The sequence below is a fragment of the Fundulus heteroclitus genome, chromosome 23 (assembly GCF_011125445.2).
Source record: "Fundulus heteroclitus isolate FHET01 chromosome 23, MU-UCD_Fhet_4.1, whole genome shotgun sequence".
NCBI classification, from domain to species: Eukaryota; Metazoa; Chordata; class Actinopteri; order Cyprinodontiformes; family Fundulidae; genus Fundulus; species Fundulus heteroclitus.
This window is the reverse complement of record NC_046383.1, coordinates 3,240,263-3,266,851: the sequence shown is the minus strand read 5'-3', so window position 1 is coordinate 3,266,851 and position 26,589 is coordinate 3,240,263. Positions and strand designations below refer to the sequence as shown.

At 40.7% G+C, this 26,589-nt stretch overlaps 1 protein-coding gene across 7 annotated transcripts in view; it reads right to left on the bottom strand.

Annotated features, from left to right (window-relative positions):
- The window catches only part of diaph2 (diaphanous-related formin 2), a 510,558-nt gene that overhangs the window by 83,436 nt on the left and 400,533 nt on the right, over positions 1–26,589 (bottom strand). For all 7 annotated transcript variants that reach the window (XM_036127356.1, XM_036127360.1, XM_036127361.1 and 4 more), the window contains 2 exons: positions 18,301–18,465; positions 11,032–11,167 (listed from right to left, as the gene is read on the bottom strand). In XM_036127356.1, coding sequence (XP_035983249.1) covers positions 11,032–11,167; positions 18,301–18,465 — 301 coding nt within the window. The remainder of the gene's footprint in view (positions 1–11,031; positions 11,168–18,300; positions 18,466–26,589) is intronic.

Genomic DNA, 26,589 nt, shown 5'->3' with positions numbered 1-26,589 from the left:
AGCAAAGTAGAGCTAAACTTAGCTCCAATATGGTGGGCCCTGACCTATATTCATTTTCACTGACCCAGCAGGGCCTTCACTTTAATGGCGTCTCCTTTTATCCAAGCTCACTTCTGCAAAGCGATCGCACTCTTGTGTTCTCGTCAGGGCCGAGAAAGAAAGCGGCGTTTTAAAAAAGACTGTGTTCAGCTTTTAGTAGCACTCAAAGATGTGCGTTTTAGTGTTCTTTACTTTGCTTTCAGTTCGTCCAATAACTTCTGGAGGCGCGGATTTCTGACCTTTGCCTTAACCTGCCATGGCATCTTGAGCAATTAAATGCATGTTAAATCTTTTTTTAATGCACACTGAAATCATGTAATGTAGGTTTGGAGCCATCAGAGTTTGATGTTTTACTGTAACATTGATATTTGCTGCGGTGGTTTTCCCCAATGCAACCGCAGGGAGCTCCTTAATCCCACACCTTTAATTGCTCTAATGTAATCCTCATCCTTCCTCCTGCTGCTTTGCATTAAATGCTAATACATGCAAACTACTAAATGATTTCTAATACGGAGGGAAAAAAACAACTACAGCAGAAGTAGCAACGGTTTCACGGTGCAATTGTTTTTTTTTTCTTTTGCAAATTTGTTGATCCACAAATTAAAAGATATTGCTTTAACTTCGTGTAATTAGGATTTGCATGCAATATTTTTTAATAATTTGCATGCAGATGTACTGACAGCTACAGTTTTGGTCAGGAAATTACGCATAGTCGTCATAGTCGTTAAGGCTTTATTGGGCTTTTGATGTTTTATTTGAACTATTCTTTTTCCAAGGTGCATGAAACTTGCACCTTGAAACTTGCATGAAGTTCCAAGGTGAAACTTGTTAACAAAAAATTATTTTTGTAAACAAGAATTGGTTGCAATCTGTTCAAATTCGTTGCGGAGTTTCTCTAATCCACTCGTGGTTAATGCTATGAGTAAAGATAAGCATGCACCCCCATAGAGGTTTGGTTAGATGTCGTTGATTGTGGCTGGATAGTTGCCCTCTATTCTTCGCAGTACTGATAGAATACTGATAGGAAATTTAAATAAGTAGGTTTTCAGACATGGACACAGCCTTTTTTCATTTTAATGCTCATTAGCCTGTTTTGTCTCAAAGTTCTAATGTATGTTAGAGGACAACACCCTGTTGGGAAAAAAAAAATAATTTTAATACTGAAGGAAAAACATTTTCCTTCAGTATTTCATCAATATTGTGCAATGCAACGGTACCATTGGCCACAAAACAACCCACAGCATGATGCTGCAAACACCATACTTGAAAATTGCTACTCTGTTGTTGACCCTCATCTTGACCTCTCCAAAAATACTTATTATTGTAGCAAAATAGCTGAGTCCCACCAGTGTGGGCTAAATAGGTCTTCAGCATCACCTATTACAATTTCAGGTTGACTATACCTCCATTTGAGCCTGTATGTATAATTCTTCACATGAGCCACAGCTAAATTCAAACTTGTAAACATCATTGTTGTTTTTAAGGTCAATTGAAGCTGCAGGTTCTTTAATAAGTTCACTCTGAAACACAACACACAATTTAAAGCCTAAAATTAATAAAAGGTATTCCCTTTTTTTAGTTATGTCAACCTTTGACCCAAACTGTAAGAGTTATCAATACTCTTGGAGTGTGGATTCCCCTGTATTTGGGTAGCAGAGGCATAGTTCTGCAATGAAGATCAAGAATGCATCTAAACTGAACCCCACATGGGCTGTTTGCATCAGCGTAAGGCGGCACTGTCTGGGGAAGCTAAATGGATTTGACAAAGGGATTTGATGGTCTTTATAGAGAGGGTAATTAGGTTTGATTGACTGTAAAGTGACTGGTGGGGTCCAGATCTGGGAGGGGAAATGATCAGCCACTTGAACCACCCACAAATTAATGAGATTCAACTGTGCCTGCGCTTACTGCGCTGAGGAAGAAAAGAACAGTCGAGAGAGTGATGAGAGAGAGGAAGGAATGAGGAAGCACGAGTCTGCTCTGTGAAATAGAGGGAACTATGGCAGGAGAGCCAAAATGAAAGGAACAGAGACACCGGAAACCTGCTTCACTACCTCATCTTGCAAGGTGGAAACTTTGAGATGCTAACTAGTATGTTTCTTTATGCAAGGCATTCAGTGAAGAAAGGGTCGATCCTCACGTTGACAATAATTTGCTGAAAATAATACGCCTGGACAGTAGTGGATGACTATTTTCCCATGCCACTTCTGTTTGAAAACACTGTTTTTGGAGTGCAGACAGCATATTTACTCTTTTTGTGGCACTTTTTTATGAGTAAGTCTCATTTTCCACATGTCTCGGTTCACGCTGCCTGGTCTTGTGGGACTAAGCTGAGATGCAGCAGCCTAGAAGCTCTGTGCCGTCATTGCCTCAGGGCAGATACCGATTCTTTCTGGAGATAGAGCACAATCTAATATGTTGTTATTTATTACAACGAGTGCATGACGGCAGATAATCCTGGCGCCCTTGTTCCCGTCTTTTAAGGTAATTATGGAGTTCAACAGCGGTTGCAAAGCAAAGCTTGTACTACTTGCACTCCAAATCGACGGCGAAGAAAAGGCTGTTTGCTAAAAGTTTGATGTTTCCCTGAAGTGACATCTATATGCATATGGAGCAAACTATTCTTCTCTAACTTATAAATGTTACTGCAGTTTATATAAATAAACTATAGTACCTTGTTAAAGTATTGCCACACTTTAAACTCTAGGATTTGGGATTAGAGAGATTTAATGTGACAAACCAGCCACCAAATTGTGCACAGTTGTGAAATGGGTGAAATATTATCAATGGTTTTCAATATTTGTAACAAATAAAAATCTATTATATGCAAATATGCAGCTCATTTTACTGTTTTAGCACTAAATAAAACACAGTGCAACCAATATGCCTCAAAATGCAAAAATTACCTTTCTCTGAAGTGTCTTGGAGTAAGTCTTTTGAAGCTTTGCAAATCCACAGCTTATCGTTTGGATTTCAATCAGGACTTTGACTAGGCCGTCCGCTGTAGCTAAGAGCTGTTGTTCAGCTCGAACATGAACCTCCATCCCCATCTCTAGTGTTTTGCAGGCTCTATTTTATATTATTTATTATCCTGGACTGTCCGTTATTTAGCTTTAAGCATCTTTATATCAACCTTTACCAGCTTTCCAGTCACTGCTAAAGGAAAACTTTCCCTACACAATGAGGCCGCCACTGCCATGATTGATTTGAGGATTTGTGTAGACTTTGCATGTAGGCCAAAACGTTCACTATTAATCGCATCTGATTAGAGCAAAAAAAAAAAAAAAAAGATGTTAATTGGGATTCCTAAATATTTTCTTTCAGCTAGAGCTTGTTTCTTGCCACTCTTCCATAAGGGCCAGGTTTGTGGTGTCTCGGATTAATCAGTGCTCATTCTCCACATTTTTCCACCTGAGTTTTGGATCTCTGCAGCACCTCCAGAGTTACCATTCAAAGACTTTCAGTAACAACTGATTTTATTTAGGGGTGTCAGAGTAAAGGGGGATAAATACAAATGATGTGAAGAAGAAAAAAAGGTATGGAAGACGCTGCGTATGATCATGCATGGAAAGAAGCAGAAATTACACTCGAGGGAACAAAAAAGGCAGCAAATTGAGAAGTGCTGTTACATTGTTGAAAGGTCTGCCCTTGTTTTTTTTTACGTTCAATATCAAACATGAAGGTCAGCTTCAGCTATAATATCCGCTTCATTTTTCCAAGCTAAGCTGAGGTGTAGCGAGAAGCTCTCAGGGAAACATTTCTTTTTATCTGCTTGTGTCTCTGACCTTGACGGCTCTAAAGCTATCTTCCCCCGGTAATATTATTTGCCACGTCTGCCGAGCCATGGGGACACTATGCAAACATGGGAGAGGCAACCTGTCCACCCCACCGTGGCATGTCAGCTCTCGTCTATGATCACCTGGCTGGCATGGCTGCGACGCAGGTATGTGCTGGCCTACTGGCAGCTGTCAGTGTCACACAGAGCCATCAATCTGCGGCTCCAGCTCTGTCACTCCTGACAGGGCTCTGCCCGCCACAAGCAGTCACTTGGCTTCACAGAAATATGCCACTTTGGTTTAGCATACCCCAATATTGGAAACATAAATTTAACATTTTTTACATGTTTAAAAATAGACCAAGAGAGGGGGGGTGAGGGGGGGAGACAAGCGACAGCCAACTTTGGGAAAAAACACTGTGATAGTGACGTGTTATGGAGTTAAAACATGGCAACTAAAAAAAAACCTGGAAGGTTTGTCCAGGGTTCAGATGACGTCCGGAAAATTATAGAATTGAAGTGTTTTTCATGTTTAGATGTAAACTCTAAACCTTTGTATACACTTTTCCCCATCTCTGTCAGTCCCTCCAACCATTCTAATTAGGGCTAAAATGATCGAGAACCCTAGAAAACTATTGCATTTGGAAATAAAGAAGTGTGTGACTGACATGAAGTATCACAACATCAAATCTTCTCTCCCCTGCATCCAGCTCGCTTGGTTGGATGTATGCCACAGGAATAAGAAACATAGGGTATGCAGCCCTTGCAGTCTGCTGTCAAAGCCTAACCTAACTAACCTCGCCGACTTATTTTTCCCTCATATTTATAAAATATATGCCTCTCCTCGAGAAAGCCCACTTTTTATTTGTGTAAACATACACCATTTGATCCACAGCGAGTGAAAGGTTGACAAGAAGGATGCATAAATAGAAGCTGCAGGCCCATCATTGTCAACATGCCAACTGCTCTCTGCAGAGAATCATACAGACACGGAGACCTCATTTTAGCAGGCCTCGCTGAGAGGAAAGAATGCCTAAAAAACTTAGCAGCTTAAAAAAAACAAAAAACAACAACATACAGAGCTTTGGAGCAGGAAAGGAGGACACCCATATTTCTTCGACAAAAATCAACCGTAGCGGCCCTACCTTGAGCTGAACTCTATGTCCGTTCTTAAACTATTATTACGGAGCACATTTCAGATGTTTAATTCATTCACCTGTGGGCTCAATGATTTTCTAAGCGCAAACATAGATTTTACGTTGTTTTTTATGCAGCTTGCAGCTGCTGAGTGAACAAAGATAACGATATAAAAGATGATTATAATGTGTGTTCAGCGACTATGCTGTAACATATGTCCCATGCCAAACACATTTATCTCAAACAGTATTCTGTGTTAAAGCAAAGTAATGTATAGATATGCCTTTATTTCCCACCCGTGTCTGCAAGCTGTTGCAGTGGATTGAGGCAGCTGGGTGGCCTTCAATCCGTTCAGCGAAAAATGATGCAATGAAGACAAGAATTTATTTTTAAAAAAAACAGCATGTGTCAAGCTCCGGCATTTCTTTAAGGTTTTAGTTAAACAGTTGAGGATATTTCAAAAATGTAGTCTTCGAGTTCATTCAGCGAAAGAAAATTAACTTGCAACTTTCTTCTTGTTTACTTCTAAACTAAATCGCCGTAAGAAAGTCTTAAGCTTTTTCACATTTTATCACATCACCTCCCCACACTTAAACATATTTTGTAGGAAGTATTTGCAACAGACCAACACGAAGCAAAACATGGCTGTCTGCCAAAACCGACGGGCCTGGAAATGAGAGAGTTGTTTGTAGAAGCAGCCAGGATGGTCACTCTGTAGGAGCTGCAGAGATCTAGAGCTCAGGTGGGAGAATCTGAATCTGACCAGACAGTTATTTGTGTTGTACTCAAAGAAATCTTGGCTTTATTGCAGAGTGGAAAGAATAAGGTTGAATAAGGTTTCAAAAAGCTTGTAATAAGCATGTATGGGGCTACAGGGGTAAAAACCCTTTCGCCTATTGGTGTCAGTAGAGAGAGAGAAAAAACCTACATATCACAGTGAACACATCCTCCTAACAATGAAATATGGTGGTTGCACCATCATGCTGAGGGGATACTTTATTTCAGCAGAAACACGGAATCTGGCCAGAGTTGATAAGAAGAAGAAAGCCTCTAAAAGCCCACAGTAGACTTGAGACCTTTCTAAGTCTGTTCAAGGACCATAAAGCTACAGCCACAGTTTATATGGATAGCTTCAGCTCAAAATGGTCTAGTCAAAGTTCAGGTCTGAATATAATTAAGAACATGTGGGAAGTTTTGCAAAGAAGGCTGGTCTAAAAGATTTACTCTAGCTGCTCAAAGCCTCCTGCAACTAAAGATTCATCTAAAACATACTCACTGAAGACAAATGCTCCGATAATTATTTCTAAATAATTAAATTAAACATATAAACCGCGTAGAACTTTTCCTTTCATTTTGATTTTGTCTATCATGCTACATACCAACAGCAAACACACGTAACAGTCCACTAGCACATACTTCTTTGTTTGTTTATTCATATGTGCTTCATGCCAGACCACATCGTGCTCGAATAAAGCCTACGTGCTTTCCGGCCCTGTTCAGAGCTTAGCGAATTTGACTGGGATGCACAGTTGACATGCGGGTTCAGACACTTGCCCCAGACGGGGGGACTGACCCCGGCGATGCCAGCCATGCAGGCGACCGGAGGGGCCTGCTTCTCTTCACGCCAATGCCTCAGAGAAGGAAAGTTCAAGTCTTCCGCCATGCTGGAGCGCTTTCCCGGGCCCGGCTAGCTGCTGGTGACATCGTGTCATTTTATTTCCGGCAATAAAAATATCCTGCTCTTACCCTGTAACAGACGCAGGCATTAGCTTGGGTTTATACTCCACAGTGCTCAACAGTCACTTCCACTGATCTAAAGTGGTTCTGTAAATGTTGAACAGCTGGTCAGTTCAAGAGAATCCACTTAGAGCGTATTAAAACAAATTGAGTGACTGGGTAATGATTTTATAAGATATTTCATACATTAAGATTTCAAATACTTAACTGAGAAAAGTGTTTAGTGATACACTTGCCTCATCTATCCATCACTTTGTCATAAAAGTGACACAAAGAAATGACATAATGTTCCTTTTTTTATATTACCACTCTCCTAAAAGCATTTGTCTACCCCCCACTCCTCCATCCTGGCAAAAAAAAAAAAAAAAAAAAAAAAAAGCTAAATGAATTAAACTCTCATTAAAAATGCATTTCATTGTTAATCATTTGCGAGCAAAGAGGATTAGGTTGCAATTTGTGAAATGACATAAAATCTATCCCTTTCTCAAAAATAGACTCTTGAAATTGTGTTAAACAAAATACTATTATTCATCAAGCCGTCTTTTAAGCCGCAAAACGAGCAAACCAGCAAATCCCTAAAATAGATAAGACACTGACCTGTGCTTAATTCTCACAGCACAATAGGCATATGTTTACTCCATCTGCTCAGCTAATGCAAACATAAACACAGCAAACATGGTCGGTTCTCCTCAGCTTCTATCTGTCTGATCTCTAAGAGCAGGTGTATAAGATATCCATTTCAGGGATTCGTTTAGCCTTTTAACCCCCAAAATTCAAAATTAATGTCAAAAAATGTTTGGCCATGATTAATTAATGGTGAGAGGAATTACATGAGTCTCGTTGTGTTGCTCACTTCTGAGTGATGCTCGGCATGAAATATTGATCGGAAAAAAATCACCTCAAATAACCAACTCTTGGAATATGTGATGTAGAATTTTCTAGCAGGCTGGGAGACAAGAGCCGAGACTCTCAAGCCAAGGCTGTCAAAGCAGGAGAGGGGGGCGCAGAGAACGGTGCTCAACGAGAAATCTTTGAATTTCCTGCTGGATATTCTCCCACCAAACGGCTTAAAAGGAAACTGAGAGACGGAGGCCGCGAGCGCAAACCGCCGAGCTGCTTTGACCTCCACCCTTCTTTGGGCTGGAGCTTAGTTGCCCCTTCATCAGACACATTAACTGAGCCCTGCACTTCTTTGTCCTTCATTAGATTAGTTTCCACAAAAAGTGAAGAAAAAAGAAACATTTTCAAGGTAAAAAAAAAAAAACAACAACAAAAAAACAATACAGGTAACGACCTCGACAGTAAAAAAGCTGGAAGGCCTGAATACATCTTGGACTAAAGAAGTGACTATTCCTTATTTTCAAGTTTACCATCACCAAGACAGCTCGCTACTCTGGGTGTTGGTGCACAGCGCAAACCCTTCTATATCTGGGGCCGGAGGCAACGCCGGGCAGAGAACTCGGAAAATATACTAAAGACAGTGCTCTGGTCATTTAGGACTAAATCAGCTTTTTGGACCACATGAAAAACTGACTCTGCAGAACTCCGTGAATGGCCTATTCCCAATCAGAAACATGGAGGTAGCAGCATCATGCTTCTGTAATGCCTTTCTTTGTGCTCAGGGTTGATCAAAAAGAATAAATCAAGGATTTCTGGAAGAAATATTTGACAACAGTGAAATGTTAGTGCTGATTAGGAGAAGAGCGAAGCCAAAGCCTCCTTTCAAAGAGAAAAAAAGGCCCAAAGAAGAAAGATGGACGACAAAAAAAACCAATTAATTTCCTGCTACTGTTGCTGTAATAAGTGTAAACACGGCAAGTTTGACTCAAGGTTTTCAAAACCTAAGATATTTATACATCAACAATAATTTCCAAAGGTTTTTCTGTTGATATCCTGTGCAATTAAACTAAATATACTCAAGCTGTTAGAAGTAAAAATAAAGTAAAAAAAAGCCACAACGACTTTGTCGTATGTGTGTGCACACCGTTAAGACTAATCCCAGGAGACTTTCGCTTTCAGGTTTCCTTGGTAGAAGTCTGTCAGCAGACAAAACCATCTAAGTCCCTCTAGTCATGTAACGGTTTTACTAATTTGGACGTTGGTTTGGATTCACTGTGATGCTTGAAAATAAAAATCCTCTTTTAGTCTCCTCCTCCCACTTTCTTAAAGACACCTAAAGTTTTTTGGTCAAAACTGACATTTAACTGAAGCCCCGCTTGTATTTGAAGAAATGTAACCCCTCAGCATGATGCTGCCAATACAGTGTTTCACAGTGGGCTTTGGTATTCTGTCTGCCTGTTTCAGTGACAAGCCTAGTTTTTTAAACTTGTGACCCAAAAGGTCCAGCTTGGTTTCATAAGACGATATGAAATATGAAATGTTATCCTGCAAAGTTCTGGGGGATTTTAGCCCGGTCTACACGTCATCTTTGATAGAAAAGCCTTCTGTTCAACAGCCTTACTTCCTTGCCTTGACTTGTGGTGAATACAGTTGATTTTTGCCTCATTTAGAACATAACCAGTACTTGTTGTAAACTGGTACAGATCTTTTACCATTAATTTAACCCAAACATTAGCTTAAAAATGCATGCATGCTTGTCACACCTCATTTTGTTTTTTCTGTAATTTCCCACCTATTACAGATTCTTGGTGGGGGGGGGGGGGGGGGGGGGGGGGGTGGTCCGTTTATTTTCTGTAGGTTTTTCAAGCTATTTTCTGTAGCTTGAAAATGATTCATCATTTGTCTAAAATGAACCTGGAAATCTTAAAAGGAAACAGAGAGCACGATGAGCAACAACAAGCTGAACACACTCCCACCTGCTCCTGGCTGGATCTTAGATTTTCATTCATCAGACACATTAGGAGAGCCTTGCATGCGTTTGACCTTCCTTAGATTGCTTTCCGCACAGAAACAAGGGAAGATACATGAAAATATTCAAGGTTAAAAAAAAAATGCAGGTAAGAGCCTTGACAGCAGAAAAGCTGGCAGCGCTGAGTGCATCTTGGATTAAAAAAAGTGAGTCTTCCATAATTTTCCAAGGTCACCGTCATCGAGACAGTCCGGTAATCTAGGTGTTGGTGCGCAGCACAATCCCCACTATCTCGGAGGCTGCAGGCAATGCTGCCCATGTCATCCTCATGTTTTATTCATCGCGAATGTCATATTATGGCATTCAGTAACCAAGATCAAAATCTGCTCCTGCAGAAATATTTCATATCGCACCACTTCTCCATCCTTCTCCATCTGGTTGCCAGACACAGACAGAGAGGGGCCGACAGCCTCCTTCAGCTCAGCCATGTTGGATTATTGAAAGTAGAGCTTTCAGAGAGGTCTCAGCTCAGGGAACAAAAAAAAGAGAGAGAGAGAGAGAGAGAGAGAGAGAGAAGAACCGTAGCATGCATCAATTATCTTGGAGAGTCTGTGGCGTGCTGGAGACTGTCTTGTCATATTTCCCAATGTGGCTGGGCTATGGAGAGGTCCTTGGCTAGCACTGACATTTAGAAACTGGTGTGGAAATCCCAGTCTGTTTGTCAAAAAATATGAATAAATAATGGACAAAAGAGCGCTCTGACTGCCTGTAAAGCCTCCCAGGCTTGAAATTCCTTCAGTGTCATTGGCATAACTAGACACAGGCATCATGCTCTGTCACCGTATTTCTCCCCCTATGTGTGAAACAACTGCAGCTCCCACTGATCAATACATGACTTGCTGGCGTTGCTGGAGGACAGTGCAGTCATTATAACATTTCACAACAATGAATCTACAGCGCCGTCTGGAAACAGTGCTATACCGTTGTTTTTCCTTATGTTTTCCTCCACGTGCCGAATGAAAAACTACCGGCGCGGTAATGATCATGTTCAAATTGCCATCTACAGAGCAATCTTCACTTTAGTCGATAAAGCAGGCCTTAATTTCCCATCTTTACATGCGGCCTGCATTTTCCAGTGGTGCGTCTGTGTAAGCAGACGGCATATTTGAGTTTATTTGTGACTACTTTCCAATAACTGGAGGCATCACTGAATAAAATGTGTTCAATTTCTACATGCAGCAAGGGGAGAATGTTTTTTTTGTCTACAGAATGTGGATAAATAGAAAATACCAATTCTAGCATAACCTCTGCTTTGTCTGGAAGCACTGTAAACCTGCGATTCCCTTATAGTTGAAAATGAAGTTTAAAAAAAAGAAAGGGACTACCTCCCCCTGCTTCTCCACATTAGTATCAGCGTCTGTGTGCAGCAAATTTCCATGAAACCCTCTTTCCGCCCTTGTGCTTCATGTCCCCTGAACTCCCCACCTGCCTCCCCGTCTATGTCTCGGTGGCATCATGGGGAGAGGCGGCGTACCTTTGTTCATGTCAATCAGCTGCTTCTTCTTCTGCTGACGCTCCTGCTTCTCTCGCTCGGCTTTCTCCTTCGCCAGCTTGGCTCTCTTGATCTTCTCCTCCATCTCCCTCTTCTTGTGGTTCTCCTTCACGGCTTCCTGATGAGCCACACACACACACACACACACACACGACGACACGTATAAACAGATAAAATCAGAATGTTGCTCTGCCACCTTCACTCTTTTATCATCTTCTCTACTGTATAGTGTACAGGAGCAGCAGAATACCATCAGCAAATTCGTATTCAGCGACTGGCTTGATAGAGATAAGCGTCTGGAATAAACAATGTATCTGTTGCTGTGTAGGGGCCTCCTTTTATTGCGAGCCTATCTGTCACAGTGAGGTTTCTGTACGACTTCACAGGCCTTCAGCTCCACGGCTGATGTATTGTCAAAAATGCATTAAAGAGGACATTCATACCAAAGCAGTGCCTTCCCAAAAATATTCACACCCTTTGGATTTTTACACATTTTATCACGTTACTACCACAAATGCGCAGCATTTCATAGAGGTGACCAAAAAAAGTGTATGATTACACTGGAATCAAATAATACATCAGTGTTACTAGTAAAAATCTGAAAATGTGCCTTAATTACTCCGATACCTCCAGATAAATGAGTAGTTAATCAGAAGTTACCGTGTAAATGGTGTGCAACTTTCTTTCAGTATACATGCAGCTATTCTGTGACGGCCTGGGAGATTTTCTTGAGATAATGAATCTTATCTCAAGCTTCTGACATCTGAGCTCAATGTGAACAGACAGAGCAAGCACAAAACAGGATCGAGCTCCAATCAGATGAGACCAACTTGAACCTTCTGGCCATGAATACGCCACCCTAAACTGAGAAACACGGTGGTGGCAGCATCATGGTGTGTGAAAGCTGTTCACAATTGATGTCAGATGGTTGGAGCTTAACATTAAGGCTGCACAATAGTAGCAAAATGTGCGATAGTGACAAATAAGACAGGACCTTCTGATAAACACATAGATAAATAATAACAGCAATAACGTCTTTCTGCTGTGGACTTCTAGCAAAAATAGACTCCAGATAATGACTATTGACCAACTACTGAAAAAACACATTATTTCCATCTCATCAACAAGGACTTATGGAAACTGGTGGCAACAGAACAGCTTAGTTGTAGATTCTATTTTGATGACTTTACCACCTTACACCAACTTTACCTTTTTTTCTTTTTAAATGGATGCTGCATCAAACAAGTGCCACCAAATATATTGCAGATGCAGAGAGCCTGAATTCCTCGTACTATAATAATAGTAACACTTAGGCCTGCTGCATAAATTGATATTACAAAATTGATAAATTACATGGCAAAACCTTGTTAGATGAGTTCCTTCTAGATACCAAAAAATTGTTTTAGATAGGGCTGAATGCATATGTTGCTACATTTTTCAGTCTTTTATTGAAAACCAGGGATCTTTTACTTTCAGCTTGACCATTATGCTCTACTCCGAGTTGGTCCGCAACATAAAATCCCATTCAAATAAAACGAAGTTTGTGCTTACAATGAGACAAAATGTGAAAAAGGTTCAAGGCGGTTGAATACTCTCGCAAGTCACTGTACAATATAACGCAGGCATAATTCTTTAGACAACAATGGGAAGACATTTCCTGGAGAAAGCAACATGTAGCAGCGGTGTGGTGAGCTCTGGAGTCGGAAAGGATGTGTCTTCTCCGTGGTTACTGGCTGAAATGTCAGGAAGGAACCACCCAGAGATAATAAACCGTATGTATTCAATTTTGTACAAATGTGGCCGTTTGTTCTGCGGCGAGTGGAGAATAAGATGCAATGGTGTGACCTTTGGAGACAACAAAACGGCGTTGCATGCTACGCCTGTGTTGCAGCCAAGGCTCCTCGTGTGGGAGGTCATACTTCATGTAAGTAAATCTATACAATTATGTGTGCTACGGCAGGAGTCCATTCACAGTCTCTATACCTCAGCTCATCTGTGGTGTTCCCTCTCCCGTATGCATTCATGTGGGCTGCTTTAAGCGAAGGCATAACCCTCTTTGAGTGGTGATATAATAAGTGGCGACAGTAGGCCCCCCATCTACTGCCCCTGTGGTCCTGATGAGTGTGCCGTGTTGGCAGCTAAGACAGAGGGATTATGGGGATTTCGGGAAAGGAACAAGGAAAGAGCAGCTCATCATGCCAGTCAATAGCAGGTCTTTTCTACATGTCCAAGGACACGAGCCCTCGTTGTCACCGCCTCCTTGATGGATGACACGGGCAGCAGGAGCAGCAGAGACGGGGGAGAGAAAAAGAGAGGAGGAGGAGTAATTGTGGAGAAATCGAGTTTAAATGATGGAAATAAACAAAATGATGGTGAAGACAGGGCGAGTTTTAATATTGTGTGCATTATGAAACGGTGATTACTTGTCTCTAACTGCTGCAAGTCAGCGACGGCTCTCATATCAACCTCTGTTTAATCACGACATCAAGTCTGTGTAAATTATAGCGCTAGCCCCCCACACGAGATATTGATTGCATCCACTCTGCCGCTGCTTTGGACGAGACCAGAGCTGTGCTTTGCATTTAGCAACAAAACATTCAACTTCTACATTTTGTTTACGTGATGGGCAGCTCTGACAGCAGGCTCTCATCCACCAACAGGTTTAGCTAATTTCCAAAGGAACGTCGCTGAACTGCTTGCTATGTTCAGCAGAACTCGAGGCATAAATTATGCGGATTACATATCCAATTCAATTCAATTTTATTTATATAGCGCCAATTCACCATACATGTCATCTCAAGGGACTTTACAAAGTCAGATTCAATCATATCATCCAGACAGATTGTTAAAAAGTTTCCTATCTAAGGAAACCCAGCAGATTGCATCAAGTCTCTGACAAGCAGCATTCACTCCTCATGAAAGAGCGTAGAGCCACAGTGGACAGTCGTCTGCATTGTTGATGGCTTTGCAGCAATCCCTCGTACTGAGCATGCATGAAGCGACAGAGGAGAGGAAAACTCCCCTTTAACAGGAAGAAACCTCCAGCAGAACCGGGCTCAGTGTGAACGGTCATCTGCCTTGACCGACTAGAAGGTTAGAGAAGACAGAGCAGAGACACAAAAAGCACAGAAGCTCACATTGATCCAGGAATCCTTTCTATGCTTATATGGTAAAAGCAGAAGATCTGCCTCCCCTGGATGATGTCACAGCTAACAGAACGCCAGACCAGGTGTATCTACCATGAAGGAAATAAATGATAGAACAAAAAGGTAAAAGCTGAAATAACAACAACTGGAGAACAGTAGGAGAACTTAGCAGCGTGAGAAAAATAGATCCTGCTGTCCTCCAGCAGCCTAAGCCTACAGCAGCATAACTACATAGATAGCTCAGTGGCTTATGAGCAGAGCTCTGTGTGTGTGTAAGGACAACCAACACTGTACATCAAGGGTGTTAGGTCCTCACGGGCTGACGTCCTGCAACTCTCAGATGTCTCCCAGGTCCAAAACCCCTGAATAAAATGGCTGAAATACATCCTTTAGTCAATTTCTGCTGAGTCTTACTAATGACCAAATCCTTTTGCTGAAATGCTGAAGCTGAGACACATCTGAAATATGCCGGACACTGGCTCTCAAGGAATGGAGTTTGCCATTCCTGCTGTATGTCATCCTGCACTTACCAGCGGTGGCGGTACCATGCTATATATACCGTTTGGTTAACGCTACAAATAAATTACTACTACATTCAAAGAAATGCATTCCTGAGTACTTCAGATCTCCAGGGAAATAAGTGTTTCTGGATGTATCTGGATCAAATATTGGATTTGTAAATAGAAAAGGAAAAAAAAAATATTTTAACAGAGGAAAATGTGTTCTAAACAACCCGTCAGTAATCCTGCCCGAAATCTGACGAGGCACTTTTTTTTTTTAAACTAAGGCCAGAATACCCTTTGTAGCTATGCTGTCTCTATAATTGCTGAAATGTGTGTATTGTTCCTCCTTGACCCTGTGCAACACAACACATCTCCCGCAGCATGGTTCCCTTCCCATGCAGATGGGTTTGCCGGTCCAGTGAGGGCGTAATAAGTATTTCCAACTGCTCGGTTGCACCAATGATCTCACACAGAGAGAGTGTCATTGCAATATCTCATTTGAATTTTACAAACACTACAACGCCTGGGCTTTAAGTAGCAAATGTGTTTATTAGCCATCTGCTGCACCGTGTGCCAGGATGTGGGGTGAAATGGCTCCAAGAAGTTATAGGTTACAGACTGGGAGGCTTCTGCTGCTGTATACACGTATTCACATATTGATGGGCGACCTCCAAAGTCTTGTACGACAACTGTGTCACTGTACAGTAAGTAAATGCATCACATAAGCACGCCGATGATTCAGCCCGAGTCCGAAAGCCGGGATAATTTCTCGTACTTTGAAGGGATAAACAAGCATTATATCAAATAAGAGGAGAAATGGCACCAACACGCATTAAAAATCATCTCATAAATGTTCTGTCTAGTTACTTTATGGAGCCACTCAGAGTTATTTAGTCATATTAGAAAGTCACTCCATTAACAAGGAAGACTGTTGGCTCATCCCAGCCCATCTGCTGAGCTTTGATAACTCATTAATGAAATAGAAAAACTCCCCATCCTCATGCTCCTGGTCAGGATTACATTTAACACTCCCTGCGATTGCATTTCACCCATACTCTATTTCAAAGCACGGCAGTAGCATTAAATTAACAAATTGTTGAACTCCTCAAATACTGGCTCAAATAATATTTTATTGGCCTCAGAAAGAAGAAAAAAAAACGAGGTGGGGGGTTAGGGAGAGACGGAGAATGAAACAGAAGGAAAATAGAGTTAATGGATTCTCTTATCAGTTACATTCAGTTCTGTGAGGACTGTCTGTCAGTGCGTTTTGCTAAAATGCCTCATGTCGGCCGGGTGCATTAAGCTTCCGCTTTTTAGTAAAAGCAATTTAGGGTGACTGTGTTGCAAGGGAATTCTTTAATACAGCAGATGCTTTGTGCGGTGGATGCATTACAAAGGGCGGCCCAGCAGAGAAAGAACTTAGCAGGGATGTTTTGTCCGAGTCGTACGACCTCATGTCTCAGTGTTTTGAAAAATAAAAATAAAAAGTCTACGCTCAAGAGGCTAAGTACAGCTAACATATTCACTGCCAACAAGTCATCACATTTATTTGATTTGCCATTTGTCACAATCAGGGAGAGTCGATGTAGGTCGACCTTTTTCCAAGATGAATAAAGCATAAGACCTTTTAGGAAGAGGGGCGAAAAAAATGCGTTAGCCTAGTTGTTTCACAGGGTTAAAAAAAAAATGAAAACAACATTCAAATAGGAATAACCATTTATTCCATGTGCTCTGCAAGCAGATGGGATTAGCCTTTCTGTCAGCAAAGCTGAAGCGCCAAAAACTATAAATAATATCTGAGGAATGTGGTGATTAAAGGATTGTTTTTGTATGAATATATTAACTACACTATATCCCACTTACTCCTATCCCCTTAACCATAGCAGGAAAGTTTAAATCGGTAATAAAATATTCATATGCAGCTATTTGCTTGAGAGAATAATTTATTTTCTTGGGTGGATGCCTCTTTTACAGATATGCAACTCTGGAATCCTTCAGGGAGGACGGCGTTGTGCGCTCGTGCACTTTGATCAGAGAGAATGAGAAGCGGGTTTCACACGAGGATCAGAGTCAGAAAAAGAAAGGGACTCAGACAAGGGGACCTTTCCATTTGCATTAATGGATTGTGAAGAGAAAAAGAGAAGGCCGTCTGGACAGGATGTCATCATCCTCACACCTGGAGCTATGGGGGAGGTGCCAGGAGAGAAAGAAAGATGGTAGGGAGGCAGAGACAGGTAAATACATGTTTCAAAGACTGCTAGAAACCTATCCTCAGAGGGGATTTTTATCTTACTATTCACCTTGTCTTTATCAATCCTAATTCAATTTGCTACAGACTGCTTCATCAATAAGCTTAAGGATCTTTTAGTCTCTTCAGATCTTCCAAATTTCATTAATTTTCCTTCGAGGTTTAAGCATCTGAACCAGAAGGATCTGCTACCTTTTTATCCCAATGTTGGCAAAAAGTTTAATTTTTAGCACAGCACATTTAAATGTAATAATGCGCCCTTGTATATCCTGGCTGAAAACACCAGTAATTGCAAGTTTTCATTTAGATGACCAGAACCTTCAGGAACAACCCAGGGACCTCTGCAACCAGTGCCAATCACAGACTGGAAGATGCTCACCCACCGCTGTCCACAGTCAAGCAATTTTATCATCAACTAGAACTGAGAGGAGGCCGACAGAGAAAGAAGCGCTGCTCAGAAATATAAATCTTTAAGCATCATTAAAATTTAAAGCTACCCCCATAGAGAAGTAAAATACCTAATGGAGGCAGGTTTTATGATCAGAGGAGACAAAAATTTTGCTTTTTAGCTACAATATCAATGTTTGAAGGGTTCGAGGTGAGGCTTTTAAAAGCTAAGAACAACTATCAAGCATGGTGGTGGCAGCATCATGCTGAACTTCTGGTATGTGTGTTTTACTGGCGCTTTGCACAAACAGGGTGGAATACTAAATATGGAGGACACTAAACATCTTTAGCTTCCCCTCCTATTCACAATTAGATGGTAGAAACTTAGACAAAGTCCAGTTTTTCAACACGAAAATGATCCGAATCCAAAGAGTGAATGTGATCTTAATTCACATTTCAGGCAAGTGTCAAAAACAATACAGCCATTTCCCCAAGAAAGTTAATTAATAAAAGCTTAATTATTTCACTAATTCAGTTAAAAAGTATACTTCCATTTTTTTTTTTTCTGTTCACTTGGTTCTAATGAATCCAGGAACCATATTTAGCCAGGGTAAGATTTTGGCCTTTTACACATGATACTATATTTATGTTTAACTTTTTTAATTGAATCAGAAATAAGTTAAGTTTGCCATAACATTCTAATTTGCTGGCACGCTGCTCTAATTGAGGTCACACGTTTACATTGCCTTTCATTGAGAACATCGTAATTTTTCACCATCTGTGAGGCCCTGCTGCAAGTTTGAGGAAAAATGTGAATATGTGCAATCAGAGCTCATTTCACTAACACCCAAACGAGCAAGTGAGAGCAAAGGCATGAGGATGTGTGGGTGGCGGCCGCTGTTCCGTGCCGCGTGTCTGGTTTGGAGGAGCGGCGAACGGAGTACATGCACCATCGTTTCAAACTCACCAAGAAGAGGAAGCGGAAGTTGGCCAGCTCTCCGAAGAAGTCCTCCACGCTGACGGAGTGGGGGTCGAATGCGAAGTAGCTGCCTATGCTCTCGTACAGCTTCTGCATGTTCTTGTGCATGATGGACAGCTTCTCGTACTGCTCCCGGGAATGTTTGGAGAATCCGTGACACAGTGGGAGTCAAGGAAAATGGAAAAAAAAAATGCAATGCACCCAAACACAGACAACATTAAACGCTACAGTAATCAGCAACAGCAAGCAAATGCCACACATATGTTGAAATAGCAATTACGCTGACAGCCTTTAAAGCGTTTTGAAGTCCCACCTATGTAAAGGTCAGCAGAACAAAGAACAAAATGGATAAAGGAGGGTCTCCATCTCACTTTGGAGTCAATGACATGGAGAGCTAATAGCTGCAGCCCTGAAGTAATGGAAAGGTGTTTTGTAGGCAGCAGCATGACACAGATGGTTGCTGGAAAAGCTGATTGCAGTCATTGTTCTATTGTTTCGCACATCAACAGTGGGGTCAGGTTGTTTTGAACCTCACAGCTCACGTCGCACTGTGTAATTTACTGAACCGGCGGAGGACTTTTCTCGCGGTGAACGAGTATTGACAGCCGGCATCAGTTAAGCATTATCACAGCAGCCATTGACCTCATGGAGACTGCGCTTGGGCACTACAAGACTCCCACCCTGAGTGGGATGAGGACGATGCAGCATGGGTTTATGTAAACACACATGCATGCAGAGGACACCGACCTGGAAAAAAAAAGACCTTGAGAGGGATTTTTTTTTTTTATTTCAAGCATCTTAAAATTACAACTCCCTCTACAACTTACTCACATTCTTGCTAGACATATATAAAAGCAATCTTTACGGCATTTAAAGGTAAAAGTTGGTAAAACAAAACACTTCAGTTGCTTTTATTTTAAATTAATTGTTAGAGATGCCGATAAATGTTGCACCAGTAGGTTTTTGTTTAAAATACAGTATTGTGTATTAATCTGTTTTTTTTTTCCCCCGCTGGAAAAACTGTACTGTAATTAAGGAATAGGCTTTTCATTTATTATTCAGTGTGAGGTTATGCAACAGCAATAAAATAAAACAATATAATAGGACTGAATATGAAACTCATGCGAGAACAAGAAATAAGACAGTGTAACTTCACAAACAACCACTTGCGTCGAGGGTAAAACTCAGCCTGCCTCCACAATCATCAAACCTAAGTGAGGTGAACAGCTAAGAGCACTTCTAACCATAGAGTGCACACTTACAGTAACACACGGCTCATGTGCAGGTACAGTGCAGCTGCACTGGTGGACAGTCTGCAGGGACACAATACCAAAGACAGCAAAGTATGACAAAAAAGTTTTCTTTGTTCCTCACTGGTAGCAGATCACATGGGAAAACCACCCATTCAGGTCATATGTACAGATATTTTATAAAAATTGGTTAGGTTTCACTTTCTACTTTAGGAAGTGAAAACGTTCTCACCATTAGGTTTTAAACACTGTGAACAATCTAAACCAACATTACTGAAATGTCCACTGGGCAAAAAATGTCACAGGTTACTTTTTTTGGTGGACATTTTAATCTAAGCAACCTTTAAAGGGTGAACTGTTAAGCCAAATGCAACTTTCTAATTGAAACTTTCTGACTCAAAGATGTCACAGTCCTTAAATGTAACAGAGAATCTAACGTTGTAGCAGTATAGGAGGCAAGTACATGGGTTAAATATTCCCCTTCGAGAGGCAGATGTGTGACCGCTTATTGCAAAGGGCTTTTTGTAAAACAGATGTGATTTTTACCTCAGTTATAATCTCTGGTGAGCAGAAGAATTTTTTTTTTTGTAGAAAACCTTTTGCCATAAGATGACAAAAACCTCTTCAACTGTTAGCATTCTAGTAGCTCAATTAGCTGTAGTACTGTACTAGACAAACTTATTGGGCTATGCATCATGCTAAATACTTTTATTCATCATAAATCAATACGTTTGGTTATCAACAATATGGAGAGTGGTGAACTTTCCTAGGAGTGGCCAGCTGACCAAAATCATTCCAAGAGCACATCAACAACCCATCCAGGAGGACATCAGTGAACCTAGAACCACATCTGAAATGCTGCAAGCCTCACTTGGCTCAGGTATAACCTGATGGAGAATGGCCAGCCACCAATTAGTGACTTTATGATCAATCCTGCTTGAGCTATGCTGCAGAAAAAAAGACCAAAAGCACACCGCCAAGTTCAATCCATACTATCAAATAAAGAAAGAAAGAAAAAACAGAAAAGGTTTTGAAGTAGCCCAGCCAAAGTCTGGACTTGCATCAATTGTAAATGGCTGGCGTGACCTTGAAAAGGCTGTTCATGCCTGAAGATCTCCTGATGGGGCTGAATTAAACCAATTCTGCAACGAAGAGTGGGCCAAAAAATCCCCACAGCAATTTAAAAGATGTATTGCCAGTTTTCAGAAACGCTTGCTGGTGTTACCACCAAGGATGGTACAACCAGAGGTGGTTTGTTGAGCAAACACCACTACTCCACTGTCACCAATGTCCCTCACTCGGCTACATTCTCCCACTCTCCAATTTGGCACTATTTGCTGTTATCTCAACTTTTAACTTTAGGTTCTCTCTCTGTTTTCATAGAACCTACATCTGCCCTGCCGTTCTGTTCTGTTTTACATTCGTTCTACAAATGGTAATACAGATGGAGAAGATATCAGCATAAAAACAAAGCTTTCATTGGGGCTGGATCTATGCCAGTACCGACGTTTCATTGTAGTAACTGAAGCGCAACCTTGATGACATCAGGTACAAATCTGTAATTGTATTTGCCTATAGGGAATATTAGCATCCACGAGCAGAGAAGTCCTAAAAGACTAAATAAAAATAAAGAAAAACAAACAACAAAAATGAACAATTCACAACACAGAGCTCATATAATTACACGGGTTTGTGTTTCTTAGGCGTTCTCCACTGTAGTCCATTACTAATTGATCCGTTCCTTTCAAATGATTAATGGAGGACGTTATTTTAAAACACTTTGCCGCCCTGTGTTACTCTTTCTATGGTAGCAGCTTCCAGTTCTTTTGCATCGTGGGTGAAGTTAGAGGCAATTAGTGTTCTTTTGCAGTCGCCTTGGCAACATGCACAGTCTGGTGGTACAGCATGTGGCCTGTGATTACCAGGGCCAAACAGTTATCAAGATATTGTTCTTTTTGAACAGTCTGCCATTATCGTGTGGCGGCCACAGTTTCCCAACAGACCTTCCCGTTTTTCTGCTCCTCTGCGCTGCCAGTTTATTTAGAACGTTGCGTTCGGGGACCAGGCATTTCTTTCTGTGTCCCCAGGTGGGTTGCATACAATGTCTTCCATGAGGTCATGAGTAAAACCTATGTGTGGCACATTGAGGCAAAATCACGCAGCTGTGAACAGGGAAGAGATTCTGTGCATGTGGGGGAGGAGTACGTGTAGATTTGTTGGATTTTTTTTTTTAAAAACTCACACTGGGACAGTCAGAACACTGGGCAGAGAATGAACTTATTCTTCTGTCTTTCTGTATCCATGTCCGCCTGGATGCAATTTACCCCCAATGCTCCTGTCAGACCGCTGTTACCTTTTCCTTTGTACACATCCCTAAATCTTCTCTTCTCTTCTAGAGAGCCCCAGTGGATAGATGTGAGAGTAAAACTTTGCCGAAGTAACATATCTTTGCAAAAAAAAAAGAAAAAAGAAAAAAGATAAAACAATGCAGTTTCCATTTCCAGGAGAGATATAGAGCTACATTTAAAAAAAAAAATGTTAAAGATGTATTGAATGGTCATATGCAGAAATGATACTCATAATCAGGCCAAAAATATTTACAAAAATGTTTCAACATTAATGTTTAAACATATTTAATGTGACTAATGGCAAAATATTTAGATTAATACACCCCCAACATATTGTTACCAGTACATTACTGCAATATGTTTATCATTCCTTTGGTTCTGGAGAAATAAATGACAAACATTTTGGAAAACAGTAGCTAAAAGTTTGTGCAGCTTTTTCAAATAGCAGGTTGTACACTACTCCCCTCCACTCCGACGTACTTCAGGATCCGGCATACAGCCCCCTATCGTTTCTGTTTTACATGCCATCGCTTTGACACATTTGAGAGCTTTTACAATCAGGATTTAACTATACGTTCATTTGAATCTGCACTGTTTCTTGGTTTCATGTTTTTCATTAGTGGTTGAACAACATAAAAAGTTGGACAGCTGAAAATGTTCCTCAGTTAAACGAAGAGAACCTAAAATCCTCTTTGCAACACGGTTATTCCTTTAACTATGAAAGTTCTTAAGTACTTTAACTCTCTATGCAAAATCTATAATCAGAAACCTTACAGTATATCTTGTTAGATACATTAAATGCATTAGAGTTCCATGTCAAAATGTTATGGTATTTTTATTTTATAATTTACAGAATAATTCGATATTTGATATTTGAATTCGATATTTGAGATCCAGCCTTCAATATCAGAACAAAGGATTGCAATATAAGCTTTTATATAACATTTAGGGCTGACTGCTGTAATTCACTGTTCACCAAACTAGGTCAACAATATATTGGCTTCCTATTTACTAAAGAGTTCACTTTCAGATCCTGTTTGTAAATTATAGATTTAGGATTTTTATTATCACAATCTTGTTTAGTTAATCACTTTGTAATTTATTTATTTTTGATAAGGTGTTGTCAAACTCTTCCCTGGTGCCTGTTGTGGCTTTTGGGTCTCGGTTTTATTTTTCCTGCTTCGCTCCCCCCCCCCCTCACACTCACTGAAATACCCACGTATGCACTGTGGTAGATGTGTCCCGCTGGGGACCGGACTGAACCTGGCCGGGCTTTTGCTCTTCATATTTCCACATCAAAGACATGTCATATTGATGGAGCCTGACACACACTATCCTGCAGCAAAACAACCTGCACGCCGGAGCCGCCATCCAGCATGCATACAAAAACAGAGTGAAAAGGTAAATGTACTGTCTCACACACACACACACACACACACACACACACACACACACACACACATATGGAACATGTACAGTCTTATTGTTCATGCCGTCATTCTTTAACTGTCTGTCAAGTTGACTATTACACTTTTCTTTTCCTTTGTTTTCTTTTTGTTTCTTTCACTTGTCTGTTTTTCCTTCACTTGTCTGTTTTTCCTTTACTTGTCTGCTTTTACACCGTCTCAGCCAAAAGAAAAACTCATTATAATTCTCTCTCCACACCAGCACTTGATATTCTCTCCATTCAGTTCTCTGTCAGACAACAAATTCCCTCTTTCCTACCCAGAGTGGACCTTCAGAAGTATTCGGTCTGAACCAGGTCTCGTACTCACACCACTTGGGCTTGGAGCAGAGCAGGGAGTTGGCACGCTGGGTCACGAGGTAAAGCATCAGGCAGTCTATGGTTGCTCCCCCCGTCCTATTTGTCAGCCTTTGCGCTTCTCTTCAGGCTGTCCTCACAGGAGGGCTGCCTGCCCTCCCCATGCGTTAAACCCTACACAGAGAAGGACAATTGCCCCAAGGCTACAGGAGCTCCATGTAGCAAACACTGATGAGGATTTAATGCTCTGCCTCTGCTTCAAAAACAATTTAATTTACTAAAGCTGATATGATAGCGTTTTTTTTTATGCAAATAGTGTCTGGCAAAAGTAAACATACATTTTGAATTGTTTAGATTTTATTACCTAACTTGAAAATGTAATGTAGTATACTGGTAACTGTAAATGAAACAGGAAAACAAAGCAGTGCTTTATCTGTGGAGTGGAAAATGATGGTTGGTTTAAAAAAGTAAAGGCTTTTAAATTGTATACAAATAAAAATATAAAGTGTTACATATCTGTCTAGTCAACCCCCTTTACTTTGATTTCCTTAAATACAATCCCAATTCAACCAAATGCCTAGAGCAGTCGTCTAATTACTCAATGCAACTAAAAGCATACCTTATCCCACATGTTTCCTAAAGTGACATGTGGGATAAGGAGGGCATTAATCAGAGAGGCAGATAAGAGGCCCATTGTAACTCTGGAGGTGCTGCAGCGAAACACAGTTCAGGTAGGATCTGTTGACAGGAGAAATATAGTTTGTGTACTCCATGGAAGAGTGACAAAATAAAGCCGGTGTTAAAAGAAGGCCAGTTTAAAGTTTGGTGGTTCTCAAAGCAGGGATGGGACCCTAAATTGAAGCTCTAAATAAGGAATTGAATAAAATGATCATGCATATTTACACTATGCAATTTTTAGAATTCTTTTTTTTTTTTAAAACATTTCAAAAACCATTTATCATTTTATTTCCACTTCACAAGTATGCTCTACTTTATGTTGATCTGTCACATAAAACATGTATTGTGGTTGTAAGATGAGTGAAAAAGTTAAATGGGTATAAGAGGAATACACCTTGTAATATACCGTACTTTAGCAGGAAGCTGCTAATGATGGCATTAAGCAATGCCATCATTAGCGTTGATAAATCCAGATTTAGGTCTTTGTCCCGCCCCGGAGTCCTCACTTCTGCATTTAATCAGTCACTATTTATATGTTTGACATGCCAGATAAGGGTCCATTTGAAATTACGAAGCAGCGATGATGCACTCGTTTTTCTTTCATTTTTTTTTTTTTTTTTACATCACAAACTGACATAAAAATTTAATCCAAGTCAGATTTGCAATCCTCTTCCTGGAGCCCCACTCTGTTCAGTATCATGATCGAATACGGAAGAGGAATCAATTTATGGTCCACAGCAAAGTTAAAACTGTGTTCACACCGGCCACCTATGAGGAGGACAATAAATTACCAGGTTTGTTTACCTGTGTGCATGAGAGAGTTATTAAAGTGCGACATAAAACCCTACAGCGGGGGCCCAAAAAGCCTCCCTAATAAGTCTCCTGTAACCTAGTTCCATTAATGTTTATTTAATGCTTTTCCTGTGTGCTCATTGGCCACTCCATCCAAGGCCCCACACTAAGCCTGCTTTCCTCCAGACCGCACTATCCCTACTCCCTTTATCCCCGTACCTACTGCCAGCAGCCCCTCTGGGCCAAATTACACCAAGGCTGCCCACTGACTGGACATAAGCCATCATGTTGACTAAGAGGAGGATGAAGGAATGGAGTATAGAGCTGTGGCAGAGAGTTAGTATGTCAGATGGAATAATTTGTTTTCTCTCATTAATTGCTTTTCTTCTTCTTAAAATAAACAAAAATACTTGAACACAGAGAGTATAAATTGATCGCAGACGGTTGTGTTGGTGTTCTTATTGCAGTAGTTATAAACAAGCTAAGGAAAGTTAAAAGGTTGTGCTCAACAGCAAGCAGACTGGATTCTGAGTTGAATCTGGGAAATGACCCGCCGTTAAGATGGAGAGATGATTGCTATCATGAGGGAAGGAGTTTCCAGAAATGATGTGAATCGTACTACACGATACTAGGGAGATTTCTACTAAGCATAGCCAAAAGTCTTATAGATTTGCCTCCTTATGCAAGTTCACAAACGACGTTAGTTATTTTTCTCACCTTCTGTGCAAAGCTTCAAATTAATTCAAGGCTCGTAAAAAAACAAGTCAATCACCCTGCAGTTAAAAATGTACTAAACCAACATTTACACAGATAATTAGAGCTAGCCTGAGGCTAAATGTGTGGCAAGGAAATTGAAGACCTTTTCTCCAACAGTTAAAAATCTGTCCTACTCCTGGCTGCTGCTGGTTTTTAATGTAATGTCACAAAAGCACAAAAATGACAATTCTATCTGTGGGAAAACTCAGTGCCTGCACTCAGTACCGCTGGAATCCATCCAATTTTTTTACAAACTATTGCGCTTTGAGCCAGAGGTTGATGCACTGAATAGCTAAGCCAGATTGCCTTTTAAAAGGCAGAAGAACATTAAAATAAAAGACTCAAACGCTGTAACCTTGGAGTAACAATGATTAAGGCGGAAATTTAACAAAGACATCAAAAATCACTTTTTCCAACAGAATGAAAGTTAGGCCCACAATTTTATGTTGCGTCGGACTCAAATAGTTTGGCTCATTAATTCCTTATTGTTAAAGATTTATGTTATTAATGTAGCTTGTATTTTTTATCAAGCATTAAACCTTTTTATGCAGTTAGTTTCATTAAGACAAGTTCTCATTTACAGGAGAGACCGATTATTAAAGCTCGACTCATCTGCCATATTGTTCAGACGATGTTGATCCTTGCAGGCTACCATCATCCTCTCTGTCTAATGTCGGTCCCTGATACCTGG